The 21,883-nt window shown below is 38.6% G+C and overlaps 1 protein-coding gene across 1 annotated transcript in view; it reads right to left on the bottom strand.

Annotated features, from left to right (window-relative positions):
• LOC145314543 (uncharacterized) overlaps positions 1-21,640 on the bottom strand; it is a 49,240-nt gene extending 27,600 nt beyond the window's left edge. The window contains exons 1-4 of the mRNA XM_080154503.1: positions 21,616-21,640; positions 16,926-16,965; positions 15,950-16,033; positions 4,876-4,962 (exon numbers count right to left, since the gene is read on the bottom strand). Of these exons, the coding sequence (XP_080010629.1) occupies positions 4,876-4,962; positions 15,950-16,033; positions 16,926-16,965; positions 21,616-21,635 (231 nt within the window). The 5' untranslated portion in view covers positions 21,636-21,640. The remainder of the gene's footprint in view (positions 1-4,875; positions 4,963-15,949; positions 16,034-16,925; positions 16,966-21,615) is intronic.
• Positions 21,641-21,883: the final 243 nt, after the last annotated feature.

Here is a 21,883-nt window from a genome sequence, read left to right as displayed (position 1 = left end):
TCTTATATTTTTTTATTTTTAATAACCGCGAAAAGCTGTCTATAATACAATACACTAACTAACTATTATGGGCTAGTTTTCCTTAGTCGTACAGTGGTATAACGGAATATGTAACATTACATATCTAAATAAAATATTACATAATTTAAATAAAACAAAATTTAAATTCTTAAAGCGTACCTTCAAATCTTTAAACTTTACAAGAGTTAGGATATTAACAAAATAAACTTCACTTATCTGCAGTCAAAATCTTTGTAGGATTATACTAAATTAGAGCTCTGCAACCGAAACCAATTTAGTTGCAACCATTTTATAAAAATGAATATAGAATATAAGTGGATATTATGACAGGGGAAAAATTGTCATCAATTTAGCTTGGTAACATGGAACGTGTTAAGGGTCAGTTCGTTCATCTAGTTAGAGGGGATAGGATGGGGTAAATAGGGTGGAAGGAGAAACCGTTATTTCAGTCCGCTGCAAGTTTCTCTTTATTAGAAAACATGAAAATCTGGTGTAAAATCCAAGTAATAATCTATCCATTTTTATAAACCACCACCAGTTTTGTTGCCCCTTTTTTTTACAAACGTATCTACTATTGGACGCTGCCGGACCCTGCTAGTAATTTTTATGGATTATATTCTTTCTTGTAATTAATTTTTCTATTTAACAAATCATTTTTTTTCTAAATTCATATATATATATCCAGCTGCAATCAAATAAATGTAAAAACTGACAGATTGAAAATTAATGTATGTGTGTGAGTTAATGTTATCAAAACAATCTAAAAATCCAGGAAAATAAAATCGAATTAAATTTTATAAAAATATGAAACAATATGTTTGTTGGTATGTTTGTCAGTTTTTTTAAGTTACTTTATTTCATAGAAAGAAAACAAAAGAAATGTTTTGAAAGTGAAATTCATTTACCTTTTTCAGCATAAGATACAAAAATTCAACTTTAAAAGTCAGTGAAAGTCATTAAAAATTTTACTTTTCGTTTAATTTTGCTAATTTGAATCACAAAACAATAGGTAAAAACTCGACTTGGCAGTTTAATTTTGTCAATCTAGTGCATGTATATTTTCTTTTACCTAGGTATAAAGAAAATGTTAAAATGTAAAAGTTTCTGATGCCAGGGATTATCATCAAAACAACAAAATTTATTGATAAAATCTACGAAAGCGTGGAAAAAAAACTCTGAATACTTTGAAAGAATGCTTTTAGAATAAAAAAATAAGGTTTACCAAGATATGTAATAAATCAATTTATAATCCAGAGCTGGATCTTTAAATCATTTTTGTGGTGAGCCAAATCGGAGTGAGCCGAATTTCAGCCAATCACAGCGCGGCATTTTATAAAATGCTGTTCTCTCATTGGTGGAAAGTTGGCTTACCCTGATCTGGCTCACCACTTAAATGATTTAAAGATCCAGCTCAGATAATAGTGTTTCTAAAAGGAATTACTATCTTTAAAATTAGCTGCATTTTCGAAATTATTTGATTCAGGCAATGGCAGTAGTCCTGTAAAGCCAGTGCCAAAGAGAGAGAGAGAGAGAGAGAGAGAGAGAGAGAGAGAGAGAGAGAAAGAGAGAGAGAAAGAGAGAGAGAGAGAGAGGGAGAGAGAGAGAGAGAGAGCTATAAACCTGGAAATTAGACAGCTTTAGTACGAATCTGTTATGTTATACCCTACCCTCACTTTAACTAGATTTAACACTGGTAAAACTTTGCAAGTTTTAAGTAGAATTTTAGAAAGACAATAGTATTTTAAGTAAAAAATAAATCAGTAAAAATCTTTCATATACTTTAAGTTTTTCTTATATCTAACTTAATTGTTATTTATTCTTTTTTTAAAATGAAATAATTTCAATTATGGCTAGGGTACCTTTAATTTATTCAGACCATTCTATGACAAAAAGTAGTAAATGTTAATTTTTTTTCTGAAGCTAAAGATCTCGGCAAATGCTGGTTCCATTTTTTTAAGGAAGCTGTGTAAATGTGTGGGGTGTTTTTGGGCTATTTTTCTTTCCTTACCCTCGTTCCCCTAGAGACTAGGGGTGAATTAACTAGTATGTTATAAAGCATATACAATTCTTTAAAGTGTAATTTTAACTATCATTTTTTTAGAGTGTGTATTAAGAAAGCTGAGGGCATCTTAAATTTATTCAGACCATGTGCAATATACACAATTTTCTGCCAGATTTAATATAAACATTAGATTAATAATTTTAGACCAATCAAAGTGCTTCTAAAATATGTATTTCTTTTAAAATCTTTGGTTTTTCTCTCCTCAAATTTCCTGACGAGTACAGAATTCCTCTTCTCCCTGCGGTTTCCTATTGTTTAATATAACCTTACATTGCCAAAAGAAATACATAAACAAATAAAAAATAGCTCCCCTCCCATTTATAAAGCGGGGGGGGGGGGGAGCTTTTTTCTCGACTAAGCACTTTGTGGGAAATCGAAAATCTTTGTAACGATGCATTAATAAAAATTGTTAACCACTAAAAACATGAACTTTGGAAAATAAGATTCAATCTTATATAGAGAAACTGAGTAAAATCTTTAGTATTAAATAGTTCTTATTTAACTCTATTATTCAGACACCAAGAGTCTAAGAGGCAAGGTTTTAATACTTTAGAGCCCAATTCTTTAAAATATATAATCTTCAGATGCATTTCTAAACAAGAACAAATTTCATGAAAAATTCTGTCCTCTTTAAGAAAAAAAAACAAGATTACTGTTCTTTTGTGTACAGGCATACAAACTCATAGAACGTATAGAGATTATTTTCTGAAACTTATGGCAAATATTGAAAATCTGAATAATAATGGATAAATAGGAACAGGGACAAGATAACCATTTGGAGACTATTGTTTTAGTGGTCCTTGGGGCCATAAAAATGCAAGCAGACTTTTCTGTTTTTTAATTGATGAAAGTGTAAAATACGGCAGGAAGATCTCTTTTTTTAAATATATAATAACATTCGCAACCTTAAGTTTTTTTTTAAATAAATGAATTAAAATTAGCCTAACATTATTTTTTATGAATTCGCCTCAGATTAGATTTATTAAGATTAAAGTTTAGGATCATTAAACCTTTTCCTAATTTATTTGATTGTTTTGATTAAAGTTGTTAGCTTAGAGAGACAAAGTTTAATTTTGTTTTGAATTTTATCAGAAACTTTCGGGTATAGTCCCTTGCGTAACATCACACCTTATGGGGCGGTTCCTCGTATTTTTCACAGTAGCTTTTCTCCTATTTCTAGCCCCTGCGGGGGGCTCTAACCCTGAGGGGCCATCACCTAACCCAATATTACCTAACCTAACCTATAAAAAGCCATTTTAAAAATATGACGAATCGCCCCTTATGGGGCGATGTTACAAAAGGGACAATTTTCAAACTTTCTTATGAAACAATGATTACAACATCTATAAAAAGCGAAGCTTTTAAATCAAACGGCAGGACAAATGGACAAACTTTTAGAGTGTCAGTTATAAGCAGAATATTAATTTGTTGTAGAGATGCTATGCATGTACCTTGTTGCCTTATGAATTATTATTATAAAAATCTGACGAAAAGGATAATTATGTCATAAAAATTTTGACAAAAAGTTTTTAAAAAGTCTTAAATAATTATCATCAGAAAAGGTCGAAATCAATGACTACAGACGAACAGACTTATAAAAAAGTTTCGCTTTTAAACAGTTAATATATCTTAGTCATTTTTAGACAATGTCTTGTATTTTCTTAAAGTAACCTTTTGAAAAGGTGACAAATTTATCCCAAAAATTTGTTTTAGTTTTGTTTAAGAAAACAAAGCTTTAGAAAACATAAAGTTTTTTTGGGGTACAAACACGCAGGCAAACATCATGCAAAAAAATACGTGTCAGCCACAACTACTTTTTGTCAAAATCGTATTGGCGATGTACAGAGACGTCCAAGGGGGGTGGGTTATGGGGCGATTACCCACCCCCCAAACGATTTTGGGGGTGCCGTAGGCACCCCCAAAATTATTTTCATTTTACCCCCCCCATTTAAAATTTACCCCTACCCTGGGGCCCCAACCATTTGGGAGGGGGTATTTACCCCCCCCAAACAATTTTGGGTGGTAAATACCCCCCCCAAAATAAAAAATCTCTAATAAAAAAAAATTTTGCGCGCTTCGCGCGCACTTTTAATACTATATATTTAATAAAATTTAAATTACCCCCCCAAAAATTTTACCCCTGGGGTAAATTTTTTTTTTTTGGGGGGGGGCTAAACTAAATTTACCCCTGCCAACAGATTTCAGGGGGGGTAATTACCCCACCCACAAGCAAATTTTACCCCCGGGGTAAAAATTTTGGGGGAGGTAAAAAAATTTGCGGCCATTTTACCCCTCCCAAAAAACGAATTACCCCCCCTTCAAAAATTTTTACCCCCCCAAAATAAAAAGCTTGGACGCCCCTGGCGATGTATACTAGGTAATTAAAATGCATAAAGGTAATTTTGAAAGGGAAATCTAAATTGTTTTTGTCACAGTGGTGTAACAAAAATCAGCCATGTGACGTCATAAAAATGAGGGAGATGAGAGGAAAATTGGGAAAGAAACCCCCCCCCCTAAAAGAAAGATGGATAGTCCCTTATTCCTTATCTATGACTTCACATGGCTGATTTTTGAGACACTTAGTAAAGTTACTTTTTTGATTTAATGTATTGAATTTTGAGTAAATTTTTTTATTGAATGGTTTGAATCTAGAAGTGTCCAAACTTTTCAATCTATAATCTTAATCTTAAGAATGGGTATTTTTGGGGATGTATGTAAATTTATTGTCCATTGTCATATCCTTTGAAATCTCTGTAAATTTCAAAATGATAAGATAATTCTATCATGCCTACCTTTTTCTGTAATGAATCTATATTCTGCATGAAATTTAAGTCTGGTTTCTTAGGCTCCACATCTATCAACTTCCAGAAACTGTGATTCTAAATCAATAAAAATTTGTTGGACAAATTGTTAATATTTTGAGATTGTAACTGTAAGAGTCTAAAATTTTAAATAATTATGACAATTCTATTTGATTTTCAGCATATTTTTGTACAATAGCAAATGGCGACAAATTTTGAGGAAAAATAGTTTTTCATTAAGATGAACCTTTCATTGTTATTAAAAATCAATGGTTTTCTGGTAAGCCGAGCGTACTCGGCCCACGGGGTAACGAGTTCGGATTCAACGGGCCCTAGCCTTTAAGTATTCTACCAAACAAACAAGCAGGATTCAATCATACAGAATTATATATTTAAACTGAATAATATTTACAAGTTATGTTTACTATATATATACAACAAAAATATAACAATGGTTAGGTTTGAAGGGGGTGTGGGGCGCTAGGGCTTAGCGCCCGACGGTAGACAGGCTGTGGGGGCAACGGTAGTAAAAGGGGAGGCAGTGCCTCCCGATTATATAAGCGCATGATGGACTCGTGATAGTTGCATGTTCAAGTCCCCTCCCCACATTTAGGCAGGCTAGTTTGACCGCCGGGTGCGGGGTTAACAGCGGTCATGAGATGGATAGTGATATAATAGGATTAGTGCGGGGGGTTTGTTATCATAAGTCACAGCGAAGCAACTCTGTAATCGGCCTGTCCGTATGGGTGTCGTATTACCACAACCTCCCCTTCAAGGGTTGCGTGGCTCCTGAGCCACCAGGCCTTGAACCTGGGGATACGACAGCCGGCTCATGCGCCGGACAGGCAGTTCTTGGGGCACAGCTCGATGGAGGACAGCTCGGGCTACACAGGCTCCTCGGGACACTCGTTGCTCGGTCTGACTGTGGTTGGTGATCAGCATTGTCAGCTCCTGGTTGGCTTCTAGGCGTGGGTTGGCCACGGCCAGGCCTCGCCGCTGGAAATTTTGCCTCGTCTGCAGGATCAGTTCTGTCGCGGCTGGTAGTTGGACACGGAGGCCTAGGCAGACTCTGGTGGTTCCTAAGGGTGGAATGGTGATGGCAAAGGGCGCATAGAATTCCATGGGGGCGCCTGCTTGATTCAGGTTGCTTGGCCTCCTAGCTCCTACCCGGATGGGGATGGCTGTCATCAGCAGGGGGCACATGGCTTCTTCTTCTTCTTCTGGGGCGGCCTCTTCCATCGCAGTGGCTGGCTCTTCTCCTACAGGCTCGCTGCTGGCTGGCAGGTTCTCCATGTCTGCGTCAGGGTTCCAGATGGCATCTCTGAGTGGCTCTGGAGCGGGCGGCGGCGGCGGTGGTTCGTTGGGCTGCTCCTGCAGGTTTTCCTCCACTGGGTCACGATCTTGGCCACTAGGCTGTGGGGCGGCTGCGGCTGGCTGGTGCACTGGGAACTCTCCTGGGTTGCTAGCTGCGGGCGCCGCCGCTCCAACTGGCAGCTCGGTGGCATCCTCGTCGCCGTCCACGTCAACTTGGATGTCTTCTGGGATCTGGTGGGCAGTCACATCTCCAGTGTATTTGCGCAGTCGGCCTACATGCGCGGTAACTTCTGAGATCCTGGCTACTGGAGAGGCAGGTTTGATGACATAATGGACTTCTGTAGCTTTCCTCACTACTTTCCAGGGGCCAGTCCATCTCTTGGTAATCTTGGCTGCCTTTCCTGGCACCAGGCGAGGGGCCAGGTACCAGACCAAGTCTCCAACCTCATACTTGGCCGTGCCTTCGTAAGCTGCCGCGCTCCTCCTGATGGCTCCCTCCTCCTTCTGCTGGATGGCATCATAAACTGCATAGTAGCGCTGCAACAGAGCTTGGACGTTGGCTGGAACTGAAGCATATTCGGTCTCTGGCAGCCGTAGCACCATGTCCACCGGAAGTTTGGCCTCTCTCCCAAAGAAGGCCAGGAACGGGGTCACACCAGTGGATCTGCAGGCCTTGGTGTTGTAGGCAAAGGCGATGGCAGGCAGGTGTGGCTCCCAGTTGTTATCGTCTCTGTCTAGGACCAGGCGCATGCCTGTGTTGAGCGTCCTATGAAACCTCTCCACTCGGTTGGACTGCGGGTTGTAGGGTGGTGGATGTGTCAGGCCAATCTCGAGCCGGGAGGCCAGTTCCTGGAATACCTGGCCGGTAAATTCCATTCCATTGTCGGAATGGATCTTCAGGGGGCATCCGAACGTGGCCAGGTGGCGGTGCAACAGGGCTTCAGCCACCGTGAGGGTGCGCTTGTTAGGGATGGCGTAGAGGCTGACAAACCGGCTAAATCCATCTTGGCAGGTGAGGATGTAGCGGTTCCCAGCTGGGGTCTCTGGCAGTGGCCCCACCAGGTCGATGAATAGGACTTGCTGTGGATACCCCTGGCGGGAGGGCACGTGGATCCCCTGCTTCAGCCTCTCCTTGGTAACTTTCTGGACACACTCAGGGCAGGTTTGTACCATCAGGCGGACGTCACGGGCCAGGTTGGGCCACCAGAAGTGCATGGCAACGCGGGCGATAGTTGCGTCCATCCCAAAGTGCCCAGCCATGGGGGTCCCATGGGCTAGAAAGAACGCGTCCTGCTGGAGGGCCGAAGGCAGCAGGTATCTTGTCCTCTCTCCTGTCAGAGTCTGGTCAGTGGTGGTGAGGCAGCCATGCTCGTCAAGCCCCAGGGCTGAGAAGCGGCTGGCGTACTGCTGCTCGTCTCGTTCCTTGCCACGCAGCTCAGCCTTGGTTGGAGCCTTGCCATCAGCCACCCATTGGCGGACACGGAGCAGGAGGGGGTCTTGTGTCTGGGCTTCCAATACTCTAGCTGAATCCAGTCGAGCGGCAGGAGGCCGGCTAGCTGCGGCCTCCCCTAGCTGGCCCAAGTTGTGGATATACTCAGCCTGCTCTGCTAATTCTTCGGCGCTAGCCGTTGGCATGTTGGCATCTTCCCGGCGGCTGAGGGCGTCGGCGTTGGTATTCTGGGTGCCAGGCCTGTGGCAGACGGTAAAGTCTAAGGCCGCTAGCTCCTCCTGCCAGCGGGCCACCATCCCTGTGGATGTGTTCAGTGATTTCATCTGTAGCAGGGCAGAGGAATCAGTGTTGATCTGGAAGCTGCGGTAGGACAAGATGCCGTGGAATTTTCGGATCCCATAGATAATGGCGGCCATCTCTCCCTTCCAGGACGGGTAGCGCGTCTCAGGGTCGGTTGTCTTGCGCCCCACGGCGGCAATCAGCCTCTCCTTGCCCTCCTGGCATTGACTCAGTATGGCAGAGATGGCGCGGCTGCTGAAATCTGTGGTGAGCTGGAACACTGCTGGTAAATCAAACCTGGGCGGCGCTCGGATGGGGGCCTGGCGGAACTTGTCCTTGAGTTGCAGCAGCTGAGCTTCCATCTCAGGCGTCCAGGTTAGGGCCTTGGCCGTCTTCTGCCGATTCATCTCGTAGGTGAGGTCTGCATACTCTGGGATGAACAGGCGGTAGTATCCAAAGAAGCCCAGCAACGCCAGCAAATCCTTGGGGGTGCTAGGGGCTGGCCAGTCCAAGATGCGGTCAATATAGTCCTCTTGCATGGCTATCCCCTCACGGCTGAGGGTGTGACCCAGATAATCCACCTTGGACCGGAACAACTTGGTCTTGGCTGGCTTGAGGCGGATCCCTCCCCTGCGGTGGGCTTCCAAGACCTCTCGGAGCCTGGCCAGGTGGGCCCAGGTATCCTGATGGAAGGTCAGGACGTCGTCAAGGTATGACTGGAGGTTGGCTGTGCCTAGTGGGTTTAGGACCCCTGTAATAAACCTGGAATAGACAGACGGTGCCGTAGCCAGGCCAAAGGGCATCCTTTTCCATTGATACAAGCCCCTGGGGGTGGTGAAGGCGGTGCAGGGCCGGCTATCCTCAGACACACGGATGGTGTAGTATGCGGCCACCGCGTCTAAAGCACTGTAGACACGGTGCCCGCCAGCTCGTTCCACCAATTGCTGGATCCTAGGCAGGGGGTAGCTGTCCAGCTCCAGACACTTGTTGAGGGCCCTGTAGTCGACGGCCCAGCGGGTGCTCCCATCCTTCTTCTTGATGGGCACCAGGGGGCTGCTCCAGGCGGAGTCCGACGGCTCTATAACTCCTTCCTGCAGCCAGGTGTCCAGTTGTTGCTCCAGTTCAGCCTCTTGCCGCGGGTTCAGATCCCTAAATCTCTGGCGGATCGGCTGGGTCCCTGGTTTGAGGCGCAGCTGCAATTCAACCACATCTGTGCAGCCGGGGGTAGAATTGGAGAAGACGTCCCTGTACTCTGACAACGTAGTCCAGACCTCCTTCTTGAGCAAGGGGTCCTTGCGTAGGAACTCATTGTCTTCCATCTCCAGGGCCTCCCACACCTCTTGCATGTCTATAGGCTCAGCAGGTTCTTGGAACGAGTGGAGACGCGGGGGAGGCGTATCAGAGACCTCTAAAATGTCAGGTTTGACCAGCTCCCCTGCCACTGGGAGGCCAGCATCCAGCAAGAGGGGCACCTCCCCCTCATTGACCACCAGTACTCTAAACACAGTGGCAGAGCCAGGCCTGTGGGCATACAGGCCCTCTGGAATAACAAGGTCCTCCCCAAACCTCTGTTCTGGGGCAGCTAGTTGAATGGCATCCTTGGTGCGATGGCCTACTAGCTCAACAGGGACCGCCATAACCCCGCGGCCAGGCAGGACCACCCGCTTGGCTGTGCGGAGCTGGGGTGGTTGACCGTCAGTTGGAGTGACAGCGCTTAGCCTATACGTGGCTGGTGAGGGGTCAGCCTTGGCTCCGGGACCCACCGGCCGCGACTTGACGGGCTCGGCTTCTGGAGAGGCTGACGTGTCGGAGCCAGGCGTGGCTCCGGGGGCGTCCGGCCACGATTTGACGGGCTCGGCGCTGGGAGAGGCCAAAGTGCTGGGTCCAGCTTTGGCTCCGTGGGCGTCCGGCCGCGACTTGACGGGCACGGCGCCGGGAGAGGCTGGGGCCTGAGAGTTGAGTGTGGCTCCGGGTACATCAGACCGCGACTTGACGGGTCTGGACTCGGGCTTGGCTGGTGGACTGGCTGGAGGTCCCAGGTAGAGGGGGCCAGGTGGACACGGCTGGCCGTTGATAAAAATGTCGGCGGAGAAGATTGGTTCTGGAGGGCTGGCAATCTCAGGAAACGTTGTTGGCAGGCTCTCCCTTGGCACCTTGGGCACTGGGGGCAACCCCATGGCTAGCAGGTTAGCTCCCTTGTGTGCGTTGAGCTCAGCGTCCACCCAGTGTGTGCCTTTCTCAACCACACGCGGCTGCTCAGGCAGGGGGCCTGGCAGAGGCCCCTCATAGCTTAGCTCTCTCTCGGCTGTCTCCCGGTCAATGGGGACGCCACGGAGTGGGATAAACTCCCCACGCGCCCACAAGCAAGGTGGTTGCATGTCGAAACAGAGCCTAGTTCCGAACTCCTTGAGAAAATACCCTCCTAGGTTCAGAGGGTGTGAGAGATTTCGGACCACAGTCACGTGGTATAGATGGAGTATAAGAGTGTGTGAAACTGCCATATATAACTCTTTTAATTTTCCAATTACCTGGAGGGGCTGGCCTTCCTCATTAGCAGTCAGGATCTGGGTGTTGTCCGGAATCAACATGCGTTGCACGCCCATCGCGTGCATGAGGTGCTCAGAAATTACAGCAGACCCTGGTACACGGTTGCCAGAGTCAATCATGGCATCAACCTGTACATGCTGGGCAGGGTCAGGAGTAGGAAACCTCACCCTGATATGGCAGGGGAAGTGGAGGTCCTGCCCTTGAGACAAGGGGGCCTCTCGTTCGGCTGGGGTTGGCAGAAACTTTGGTGGTGGCCGCACCGCAGCTATGGTGGTATCGCTTACCATGGTGGCTTAGACTGTAGCTTCGAATCACTAGAGCTTATTAATTATCACTTGGTCAACAATTTTATATTTATTTTTATCACTTGGTTGACATTTTATACACAATGATGTGTTGTTATCACTAGGAGCTCTAGGTGTGATTCTGGAAGCACTGGCAGCAGGGAATGTCCGTCCTGCAAGGTTCAGAGGGGTGACGGCGGTAGGGAATGACCCGTCCTACAGCGCCGCTGGTTCGAATCCCGAAAAATGGCGGCAGGGAATGGCCCGTCCTGCAGCGCCTCGGGTTCGAATCCTGGGAGGCAGCGGCAGGGAATGTCCCGTCCTGCCGTGCCTGTGGCTCAAAATCTGCTATCCGTCGCAGTGGTAGGGCTTACTTGTGTGCTGAAGCTTCGCAGCCACACATTGCCTTCTTAGGGAGACCAGCACACAGCTGTCTGTCTCGTAGGTTTGGCCTGGGTGTCCTGGGGCTTGTCCCAGCTACACTTGCCAATTTAGACTCAGTTTTGTAGCCGTCTGAGCTAAATTATCCGATTGCCGTGGCTGCGCACCTAGCGCTACTCCTACACGACACGGAAAAAGCGTCTTAACTGGCGCTTTTAGCAGGCTAAATCTGCTTGCCGTAGGCCAGAGGCCCACATATTGCGTTCAAAATGATGGAAATTCGACCTAAAAAGGCCGTCTCACGGGTCAGTTGGCGGCTGATTGTCCCCTTACTTGCCAAAGGGTCCAATCAGAGGTAGAATAGGCTAGTTTCTGTAAGGCTCGATTGAAACACGCTGACACCAAGTTCTGGTAAGCCGAGCGTACTCGGCCCACGGGGTAACGAGTTCGGATTCAACGGGCCCTAGCCTTTAAGTATTCTACCAAACAAACAAGCAGGATTCAATCATACAGAATTATATATTTAAACTGAATAATATTTACAAGTTATGTTTACTATATATATACAACAAAAATATAACAATGGTTAGGTTTGAAGGGGGTGTGGGGCGCTAGGGCTTAGCGCCCGACGGTAGACAGGCTGTGGGGGCAACGGTAGTAAAAGGGGAGGCAGTGCCTCCCGATTATATAAGCGCATGATGGACTCGTGATAGTTGCATGTTCAAGTCCCCTCCCCACATTTAGGCAGGCTAGTTTGACCGCCGGGTGCGGGGTTAACAGCGGTCATGAGATGGATAGTGATATAATAGGATTAGTGCGGGGGGTTTGTTATCATAAGTCACAGCGAAGCAACTCTGTAATCGGCCTGTCCGTATGGGTGTCGTATTACCACAGTTTCATACAGGTTATTCAAATGTCTATTTTAAAGTATAAAGATTGGGCAATGGACGATAAACCAATCTTCCTCTGAGCATCTCCGCCCACCATATTTCCTCATTTTTGAGAAACATTGAAATAAGGGGGAAGGAGGCGGTTTTTTTTTCTAAACACTGGGACATATAACCAACCCTATGGGGCCCTCATCTTAAAAACTTTGCCTAAAAAAACAAGCAAACGAATAACTACCCTATCATTTTCAAGTTATATAAAATTTAACTTCTTAATTATTGTATGAATGATGATATTTTTACTGGTAAAAATATAACTTTTCCTTAGCAGCATTGTTTATAATTTTGTACTACAATATATCCTGTATGTACATGTGGGTAAATATAATGTAGTGTAAACAAGATGTGATTGCATTTATTTCATACACATTATTATTAACAAGTATGTATCAATCCACAATTTTGTTAAAATGTATTTATAGCATTTTTGTGACAGAATAAATTCAGTAGAGGGACAACGTGACTCAAAAATCAGCATGTGACGTCATAAAAATGAAGGAGATGAGAGGAGAAGTGGGAAAGAAAACCCGTAAAAAAAGAAATGGACAATCCCTCATTTTTATGACGTCACGCGTCTGATTTTTGAGCCAAATTGAAGTTGGGACTGCTACATAGTAAAAGTTAGGCTTTATTGTGTGGAAATTTGTTCTGGGAGATTTTTGTCGAGGGAAAATAAACTGCCCCTTCCAAAAATACAAATCATCAACGATCTAAGGGATAAGACAATGGCCGATAAATTGACCTACAAAAGATGATAAACAAAATTACCCCTTCTGTAGATTACAATTAATTGTTGAAACGTTTATACACTCAACTCAATGAACTAACCAATTGAAACCCAATAAAAGTCCACAAAGTTGTTTTGCCAACGAATAATTAAACGGTATTATAAAACTTTGGGGCCCAGTTTAACTCTTTACACACCCATATTAAAGTTATAGAGTGGCTGCACTTATAATTAAACACACAAACTTATACACATGGTAGTACTTATCCCACAATATCAATATAGAATTTTCATAGAAACCCAACGTCTGAAATTGAAGTGTCTACATAATTATAAGCATTCTATAAGTAAAAAGGAACGTGAAAGGGGGGGGGGGGGGCATCGGGCTATTTATTAAGCTAGCCCCCAAAGTTTTGTAACAACATTTTTTTATTCCTTGGCTCAAAAACTTTGGGGACTTGTAATATTTTGATTTTTTGGTTAATTAATTTGAGTATTCATAAGTATCAATTACTAATTGTAATCTACAGAAGGGCTAATTTTGTTTATCATCATTTGGGATGTACATCAATTTATCGGCCATTATCTTATCTCCTCAGATCCCTGAAAATTATTAGGATTAAAGTTAACCAAAAAGCTTAATAAAAACAGTTTAGCATATTTCAAAACAGATATCTCATATGTACAAATCACAATCTATTCAATTTCTAAGAAATTAAAATTAAAACAAATATTTTATTTTTGCTGTGTATTATAAGGGAAAAAATTTGAATGAATAAAACGTTTTTTCTCAAACTTTTGATATATTTTACACTATAACAATTTTTATATCTCCCGTATGCTAGCTTTCTAGTTGTATGAATTCTATTATAATATAACCTTTATGTTTTGATACAATAAAGTAAACATTTTCTTTTGTGGCAATATCCCTACAAATTTTTGAGAATTGTGGGTCTTTTGTGGACCTTTTTGTTATGCTTACTTAAGGTTAAGTTAGGTAATGATTAGCAGAGCCCCACAGGGCTTGTAGTTGCAGAGCTAGGATCCTATTGTTGATATATTTCATTAGGTTAGGTTAAGTGGGGCCATATGTTTTTTTAAAAGTTTAAAATTAGGGTGGAGGATTTGTGGTTCAATTTGCTCTAAAAGGGATAATGACACAATGTTTGAGAAGGGTAAACATTTTTAATAATTGTATCATACATGCATACATGTAAAATATTCTGGAAGGGTGTAACACCCAGGTATCAGCTGCGAAAGTTATCCCAGATCGAGTGCAGAAACTGTAAAATGCAATTATAGTAGTTAGTTATTTGTATGGTGCTTTTGCCTAAATGCTGTAAATGACAATCGTTCTATCTTCTGCATTGCTAAAAAATTATTGTTGCAGATTTTCAGACATCTAAGAATAAGATTCTGATTTCATTGGAATTACTCTTAGACTGGCTTCAACTTACTGAGTGCATCCAAAACTCCTTTGGATGTGTTAACCTTGCAGGCAGTAGTCTAATCAGTACATAAACCTAAACTATATATAATAGACGCTGGATCTACTAACCAAAAAGTGTTGCAGATGATATGTGAAAAAATAAGTGATTCTGTTTATAAAAATGCCTTTTACGTATTGTGTACAGTTTATTTTGCACGATATACTTTACTTCAATGTCAAACCATGTCGATTTAGACTGATCAATTTCAGATTATGTAATAGTTAGATTGTCCATAATATTACAGTCAATTTGCACCTCTATTCAGTAAAGAAAGTTGGAAAAGTCGTTCACAAATTTAAATTTATGGAAGATAGGGGGGTCATTTTAACCTTTACAATATATTTAATTACAATATGGATCTATATTTTGAACCTAACATTTAATTTGGTATAAATTAATATAATATATGTGGATTTTATGACAGGGCAAATTTTTTCGTCAATTTAGGTTGCTACTTTAGTCTTCATTTATTGGTCAGTACTGGATTAGCTTACTGGAATAATCATTATATTATAGTGGGCTAAAATACGGTGCAACATCCAAGTAATTATCTATTGATTTTGTAAAATATGTTTAGTCTTAGTCTTATCTTACTCTAATACAGAATTACACATTTCATGCTGAAGTCAATAATTATATGAAAAGAAACAGCGTCGAATTAGTTTTCTTCACATGAAAAATAATCTTATTTTCTACAAATAGAAAGTGTTAATTGAATAATTTAGCTTTGGAATTGCAGCAATATTTTTTATTTCGTGTGAGAAGATATTTATTATATTAGCGAGGCTTCTATATATCGCGAACATTCTATCAATTTGACTGTCAGTGAAATTTTGAAGAAATGAGTAGGTATTTGTCATTTTTAGAATACCATCCCACAATACAAAGAAGTAAGTTTTTTTTGTCTGAAGCGAAACATCTCGTCAGGCAGCTCTTATTTTATAACAACGAATAAGAAGATAACTAAAAAATGGGTTTTCAATAAAAAAGCAAAATCGACGAACCCCAATCTGTCCTACTTTGAGAAAGACGATTCCAGTGACGTCATATACGTTTAGGGAAGGGGGGAAGAAAATCTCTTCCCTTTTCTCCCATCTCTTTTGAAGAGATTTTTTTCCCCCCTTACCTTTTTCTTTCCGAAACGTATATGACGTCACTGGAATCGTCTTTCTCAAAGTAGGACAGATTGGGGTTCGTCAGCAAAATCAAGTAACAATTTGTAAAGTAGCCCTGCCGTTTTAAACATAGCTATTAGTCAAACCTAACTATTCTTGTTATTTTGCATAAAAGAATCATAAGTTTTGTCTGTCGTGTTTTTGTGCATTTTCGGGGTCTCACTTTTGTGTAATAACAATACAAATTATGGTAAAACATTTTCGTGGCTTAGCGCATTTTCATGAACTTTGAAAACAGTCAGACATAATTACTGTTCCTCTCTATAGAACTAACGACAAGAAGTCAAGAAGAAACAATATGTTAAAGAACCAATTATAAAATCTTTTTATAAACTACTCAATAACACAATGATATTAACATTTTACTGGTTGTTTTATTATATATGTGTAATTTCAAAATTAAATGCACTTAATGTTTGGAGGTGCACGCCGCGGCTTGAAGGAAATATATGATGATAATATTAATTATACCTTATCATAGACATTTCTTCTTCTCATTTGTTTTGGTGAGGCGTAGATACTCATTTTCCAAATTTCTGGCGGCTTATTTCTTATCTGAACAAGGTCAATTAGGTAAATAAGTTGCAAAGCAATGACAATCGAACTACAATTTTACTTTTGTGAGACATAAATACATATAAAAACTTTTTTCTTATATTCATAAAACAGTTTATATTTATTTTATCAAGTGCAGGTGAGACATAAATAAGTACATTTATTTTTAGAACTTTTGGACGCAAATTTCTTTCACAAACAAGAAGAAGTACAGCAATAATACGATAAATAAATATTTTTTGGTTAATTATACATAATTATTTATAAGCAAAACTTATACGAATGAATTGTATACAGAAAAATCATTAACTTCCTTACCCGCCTTATTGTAATTCATTCAAAATAAACGTTTTCTTTAGTTTATATTAACTGTGTTGCTTAAGTCAAAAATGCACAAAAATAAGAAATGTTTAAAAGTTGGTTGATTACGTAAAAGTGCACTTATTTTTAAATACTTATCTTCATGAAATAAGTTTATTTTATATAAACTAAATATAAATCCAGGGCATATTACATTCGTATCTAAAAGTAGCAGGTTGTGTGTCTGTCTATCTGTTTGTAACGAAGGATCTCGCTGAACCAATCTGGTTCTCTTTACATTGAAGCTTCACATTGGTCCAGGAAAGGTACATAACCACCTTGGAGGAGGGTACCTCCAGCCTCCCAAGAAAATGTTACCCCCCTCAAATTTTAACTTTTCTTTTTAAAACTAATATTGAAATTTATTATTATTCTCGGTGAATAAGTTTATTATTGTTTTGCTTATTTAAATTCGTTCTTTGTATGTGATGTGGCTTCATGAAATAAGTGCGTTACTGACAACAGAATAACAAGAGACTGACATGCGGACGTGGTTTATAATAGAGTAGCTGTGCTCTGAGAAAATACTTACATCTGATAGAAAGTTATTTCTTCCCAGTGATATATCTCGCCTAAAAACAAAAAGAATTATATTATATTATATTATACAATATACATACTCAAGAACTTAGGTTATTTTTACTTTATTATTTACTTGAACAGACAGACGAACGGACGTATTGACAGTATTGTAATCATGAATAAAGGTTATTTTTAGTGACAAAAGGGTTATGACTTGTAAATAGAAACTTTCTTGTAAATATGTATAAATATTATATACATGTAATGTATTTTTGTATTGTGTATTAATACAGGAGCATTAAGGGGAAGATTTTCAATATTGACGTGTTTCAACAAACCAATGACACTGAAAGAAAGAGAATATGGTAATATTTGTACAATCGATTAATTAAGTTTCGAAATAAGATTTTCCTTGCATTTTAAAAACATTTATTTATATATTTAAGGATTACTACCAAAAGTCGTACAATCCTAGACGCAGAATTTTGTTCTAGAGTAGCTTCGCTGCAAAAAATACTTCAATAAAACAATTCCTAAATATATGTACACTATACACCTATCTAAACATGTTGTTTTTAGACCAATCATAACTCTGATGCTAAATCTTAAACAATTGAAACAAATGCATAGCAAGAAAAACTTAATTTCTTATCTATATGTTTGTTCTTTAAAATCTTGCAAACAGTTGTATTATACATTAAGAACATTTGTCTTTAGTTCAACCTGGAAAAACATGTAAACTTAAGAAGAATTCATTAAGAAGTATAAAAAATATATCCTTGCTTTTTGTTCAAATTTTAAATTACATTTTCTTTCTAAGTTCTAAGTTCAAAAGTCTGAAACTGTTGCAACAATTAATGTTAAGTTTTTAAAGGGTCCAATAGGTCTTAATAAGTTTAGGTTTTTAGTTTTGATTTGCTACTTGGTTCATTGAAAGTTACCATACTTTCTCTTTTGTGTATATATAAAACCACAGTGCCATACTTTACACCCGATAATGTTATAGTGTTCTCTAAAACCTACAAAAAAACACAACAAAGTAACAAGACTATATGATTTACTAGTGGCTGCACCTCCAGCATCTAGGGTGCTCTATATTCGAAGAGATATGGAAGTGCAGAAAAAAAGCCTAGAACCATACCCAGACATTTATAAAAATAAAATAGACTAAGATATAAGTTTCACTGTAAGGCCAACCATTTCGGTTCAGCGGTTAGCGAAAAAAATAAGGAAAATTCAAATCTAAATTATTGTTTCTTTTTTTGTTTATCTTTTTAGCTTTAAACAAATATGAACGAAATATGTTTTTTTTTCCTGATTCAAATTGGCTAAAAGTTGTTTAAAAGTTTCGTATTCAGATAACAATTGCCTGACAGAAAGTATATTGATAATCTAGTTATCGGTTAATAATAACATATATTTTATTATACATTATAATAACCCTTGCATTTCTATACACATATGTGATAATGCATATGAGGATATTTGTCCGCGGATTCTTACAAGAAAATTCGGATAATGGAAAGAAACAAAGCAGGGGGTTTCGTCGTATTTTCACAATCATTTTCTCCTGTTTCTAGTCCCTGTGGGGGGCTCTAACCCTGGGAGGCCTATAAAAAAAGCTACCCGCTGCTTCGTTTTGTTTCCATGACGTCTTGCTCAAAAGTGGGACAGATTGGGCTTCGCCGAAAAATCTATTTGTAGGTAGGCTTTTATATGAGATTAATTAGGGTAAGCTAATACATTTTCAGTCTTACTAGAGGAAAGAATACGTTTTTATATAATAAGAAACCTAAAAAAGTAATAACAGAAAGTTATTTTTAAGACTGTAGACTAAATCAATAAAATATCATATGAGTATTTTCTTTAAGAACGTTTTTTTTGCTAAACCAATATTTACATTACAATTATAATAATATTTCTAGGCCTTTTTATATTCAACAAATAACCAAGCGGAGTTGTAATTGTTTAAAAAGGGGTGAAGATTAAAAATTCTCCCGTTCCATATGATAAAAAAATGAAATACTTGATTATTAATCATTCTATTTATCTGATCTTGTAATATTGATTTCTAGGACAAAAGGGTACACTTTTTTAAGCGAGGCATCTCTTTAATTTAGTCCTAAAGAACAAGTAAGTTCTTAAACAGTATCGTATTTACACAATTTTGCAAAGATTTTTTTATACAATTTAGTTTAGACTTGTAAATTAATATTCTGCTTGTTAAGTTCTGACTGTCTTTAATTGAAAATGTATGTTTGTCCTACCATCATATTTTATAGCTTTGCTTTTATAGATGCTGCAGTCCTTGTTTTAATAAAAACCCCATATTCATAATATTTGGTAAACATATGTCATATATGTATCACATTGTGTATATTAATATAATACAGAAATAATATAGATATATGAATAAAGCACTTACCTATCTTTAATAGATAATGTTTTAATATATTGATACTTTATTCATATTTTCTTTAATGAATAGATACAGGGTGAGTCAGAAAAAACTGAGTTTTCCGATTTTCTGATACAACCAATAGGAATATGGAAAAAACAATTATAGGTTCTTGTTCTCTATAAAAATATACATTAAACTTAGAAAAGGTGTTTTTGAATATCTCTGAAAACAACGGCGCTTTTTAAAGCATAAAGATTTTAAAAAGTGTGAGTGATGACTTTTTCGGCCATTATTTTATACTTTTTAGGTAGATTTATTTATAATAAAAAATGTCTACCATTCTAAAAAGATAAGCAAACATATTTTTGATTATTAAAATTTTTATTTAACAGATTATAAATATTTAACATCTTAAAAATACAATTTAAATAAATTAAATTATCACATTTTAAATCAAACGTTTTGTTTTAATCTATTGTTAAGATTTAACCACCCCATGACCGGAAAACCAGCTCATGACCGGAAATATTTCATCTTGTTACCTGAATTCCTCCCCTTTCCCCCTAAATTTCCTCTATATTGGGTGCAAGACTGGGTTTAATCTCCAAAATCTCCGCCCCCTTTTGACAAATTATACTCGTGTGATATAATCCATTATAATAACTTCATTTAAATAGGGTAGGGTTTATAAAAGGCATTTTATTTTAAAAATTCAAACCTTGATAACTTTTTTATCTTAAGAGATTTTTTTGTCAAATAAAAAGTTTTTTTTCTTTTTAAAATAAGCTACGTTATTATAGAAGATTCTTTTAAACCACATGCATCATAATTAAGAAATATGAAAAAATGACAAATTGCAGTATTCTAAAAATGCTTTTGTTAAGAGCCAAAAAGCATTTCACCTTTAAAACTCATTAAAGTACTTTTCTTAGACCTTTTTCTAAATAAATGTTAAAATTTCAAGATTTTTTTATACAAAATAGATGAGTTATTTTAATTTTTCTTGATCAACATTTTTCACACAAGGCATTTTTGACACCATACACCTATCATAGAGGCTGCATTTTTAAAGATAATGAAAAACACCTTTTACAAGTTTGATGTGCTTTTGTACAGAGAAAAAGGACATATAATTATTTTTTCTATATTCCTTCTGGTTGTTTCTGAAAATCGAAAAACTCAGTTTTTTCTGACTTACCCTGTATATGAGCTCTAGGTATATTCGTTTTTTTTGGGGGTATTTTTATTATCTCTTTATATTTTGGCTTCGATTCCGCTATACCTTTTTTGTGTACCATATAACCTATGGCCCATCGAGTCTCAAAAAAAAATATAAATCTATATAATTTTAGAATCTTTGCGAATGAAATAGGATGTAAAAATTTGTTTAAGAATTAACAATAATTATTAAAAAGAACCAAATATATATAGTGAAGCTTTCCCAGATTTGGAATAAAAAAAATAAAATTTGTCATTTGAGGTAGTATATTTCCATGTTTGTTTAATTGTGCAGAGTAGCTTTGCTACTAAAAATAATATGACATTTTGTGTCCATAAATAAGCTTGTTTATCAGATTACCCAGGCACAATGATGAATATTGTACATATGTGGTAGTGGCCCAGTTTTTATATGAATTATACATTTGTATGGTCCGGTTTTTCTTTATAAATTATTTATAATGCAACACTTTCATCACAGAGACCCAGTAGATCGATATTATACTCAAGTTTGAAAAGTTCAATGATGAATTACTATTAAAATACTTAAAGTTCAATTATTATCTTTTTTATATTTCGTTCAATTTAGTAAATAACTTTTTCTAAAAATATTTACAAAACTCTAAAACCCAAAATAAATACTGTTAGCGTGAAGTAGGAGTTGTGTGGGGGTGTCTACATCCCTCTTAAAATTGAAATTATGAATGCCTGCCTTCCCTTTTTTACCCTCTGGCAAACCCTGTGCACTCAAGTTTGGACTCTTCCACAACAAAATATAAAAAGAAATTTTCTTTTTGAACCTATGTACTTTTACAGGTAAATAAGTTTTTTAAACAACCAATTTTATCTTCAGTTAAAAAGTAGGTCCCTTTCGTAACATCGCACCTTATGGGGCGATTATTCGTATTTTTCACAGTAATTTTTCTCCTATTTCTAGCCCCTGTGGGCGATGTTACGAAAGGGACTATTTCCAACTCATTCAAAAAGCTGATACAGCAAGGGAATTGGGCTAGTCAAATGTAATAATCTAAAGCCCTTTGGACAGTTTTAAAACAAACAGACTAGTTAATCAAAATCTTACCTGGTACCTATATCACACATTTTGTATGTCTGAAAATAGAAAAATGAATTCAGGTTTGAAGGTACAGTATACGTTACAAAAAATGACCGGTCTTTAAAATGCTATTGCTCCACTTCTAATAAAGTTTTAACCAATTTTTTTTTTGTGTGTGCTCTTTATACATATGTATGCTTGTGTTTGTTGCGTTCAATGATATTAAAGAACATTTAAAAGCATGCGGCAGGCTATAAAAGAAGATATTAAAAATGTCAAAAATCAACCAATTATG

This window comes from Acartia tonsa, chromosome 3 (assembly GCF_053477335.1).
Source record: "Acartia tonsa isolate MP-2025a chromosome 3, ASM5347733v1, whole genome shotgun sequence".
Lineage (NCBI taxonomy): Eukaryota > Metazoa > Arthropoda > Copepoda > Calanoida > Acartiidae > Acartia > Acartia tonsa.
This window is presented reverse-complemented; position numbering and strand designations above follow the sequence as displayed.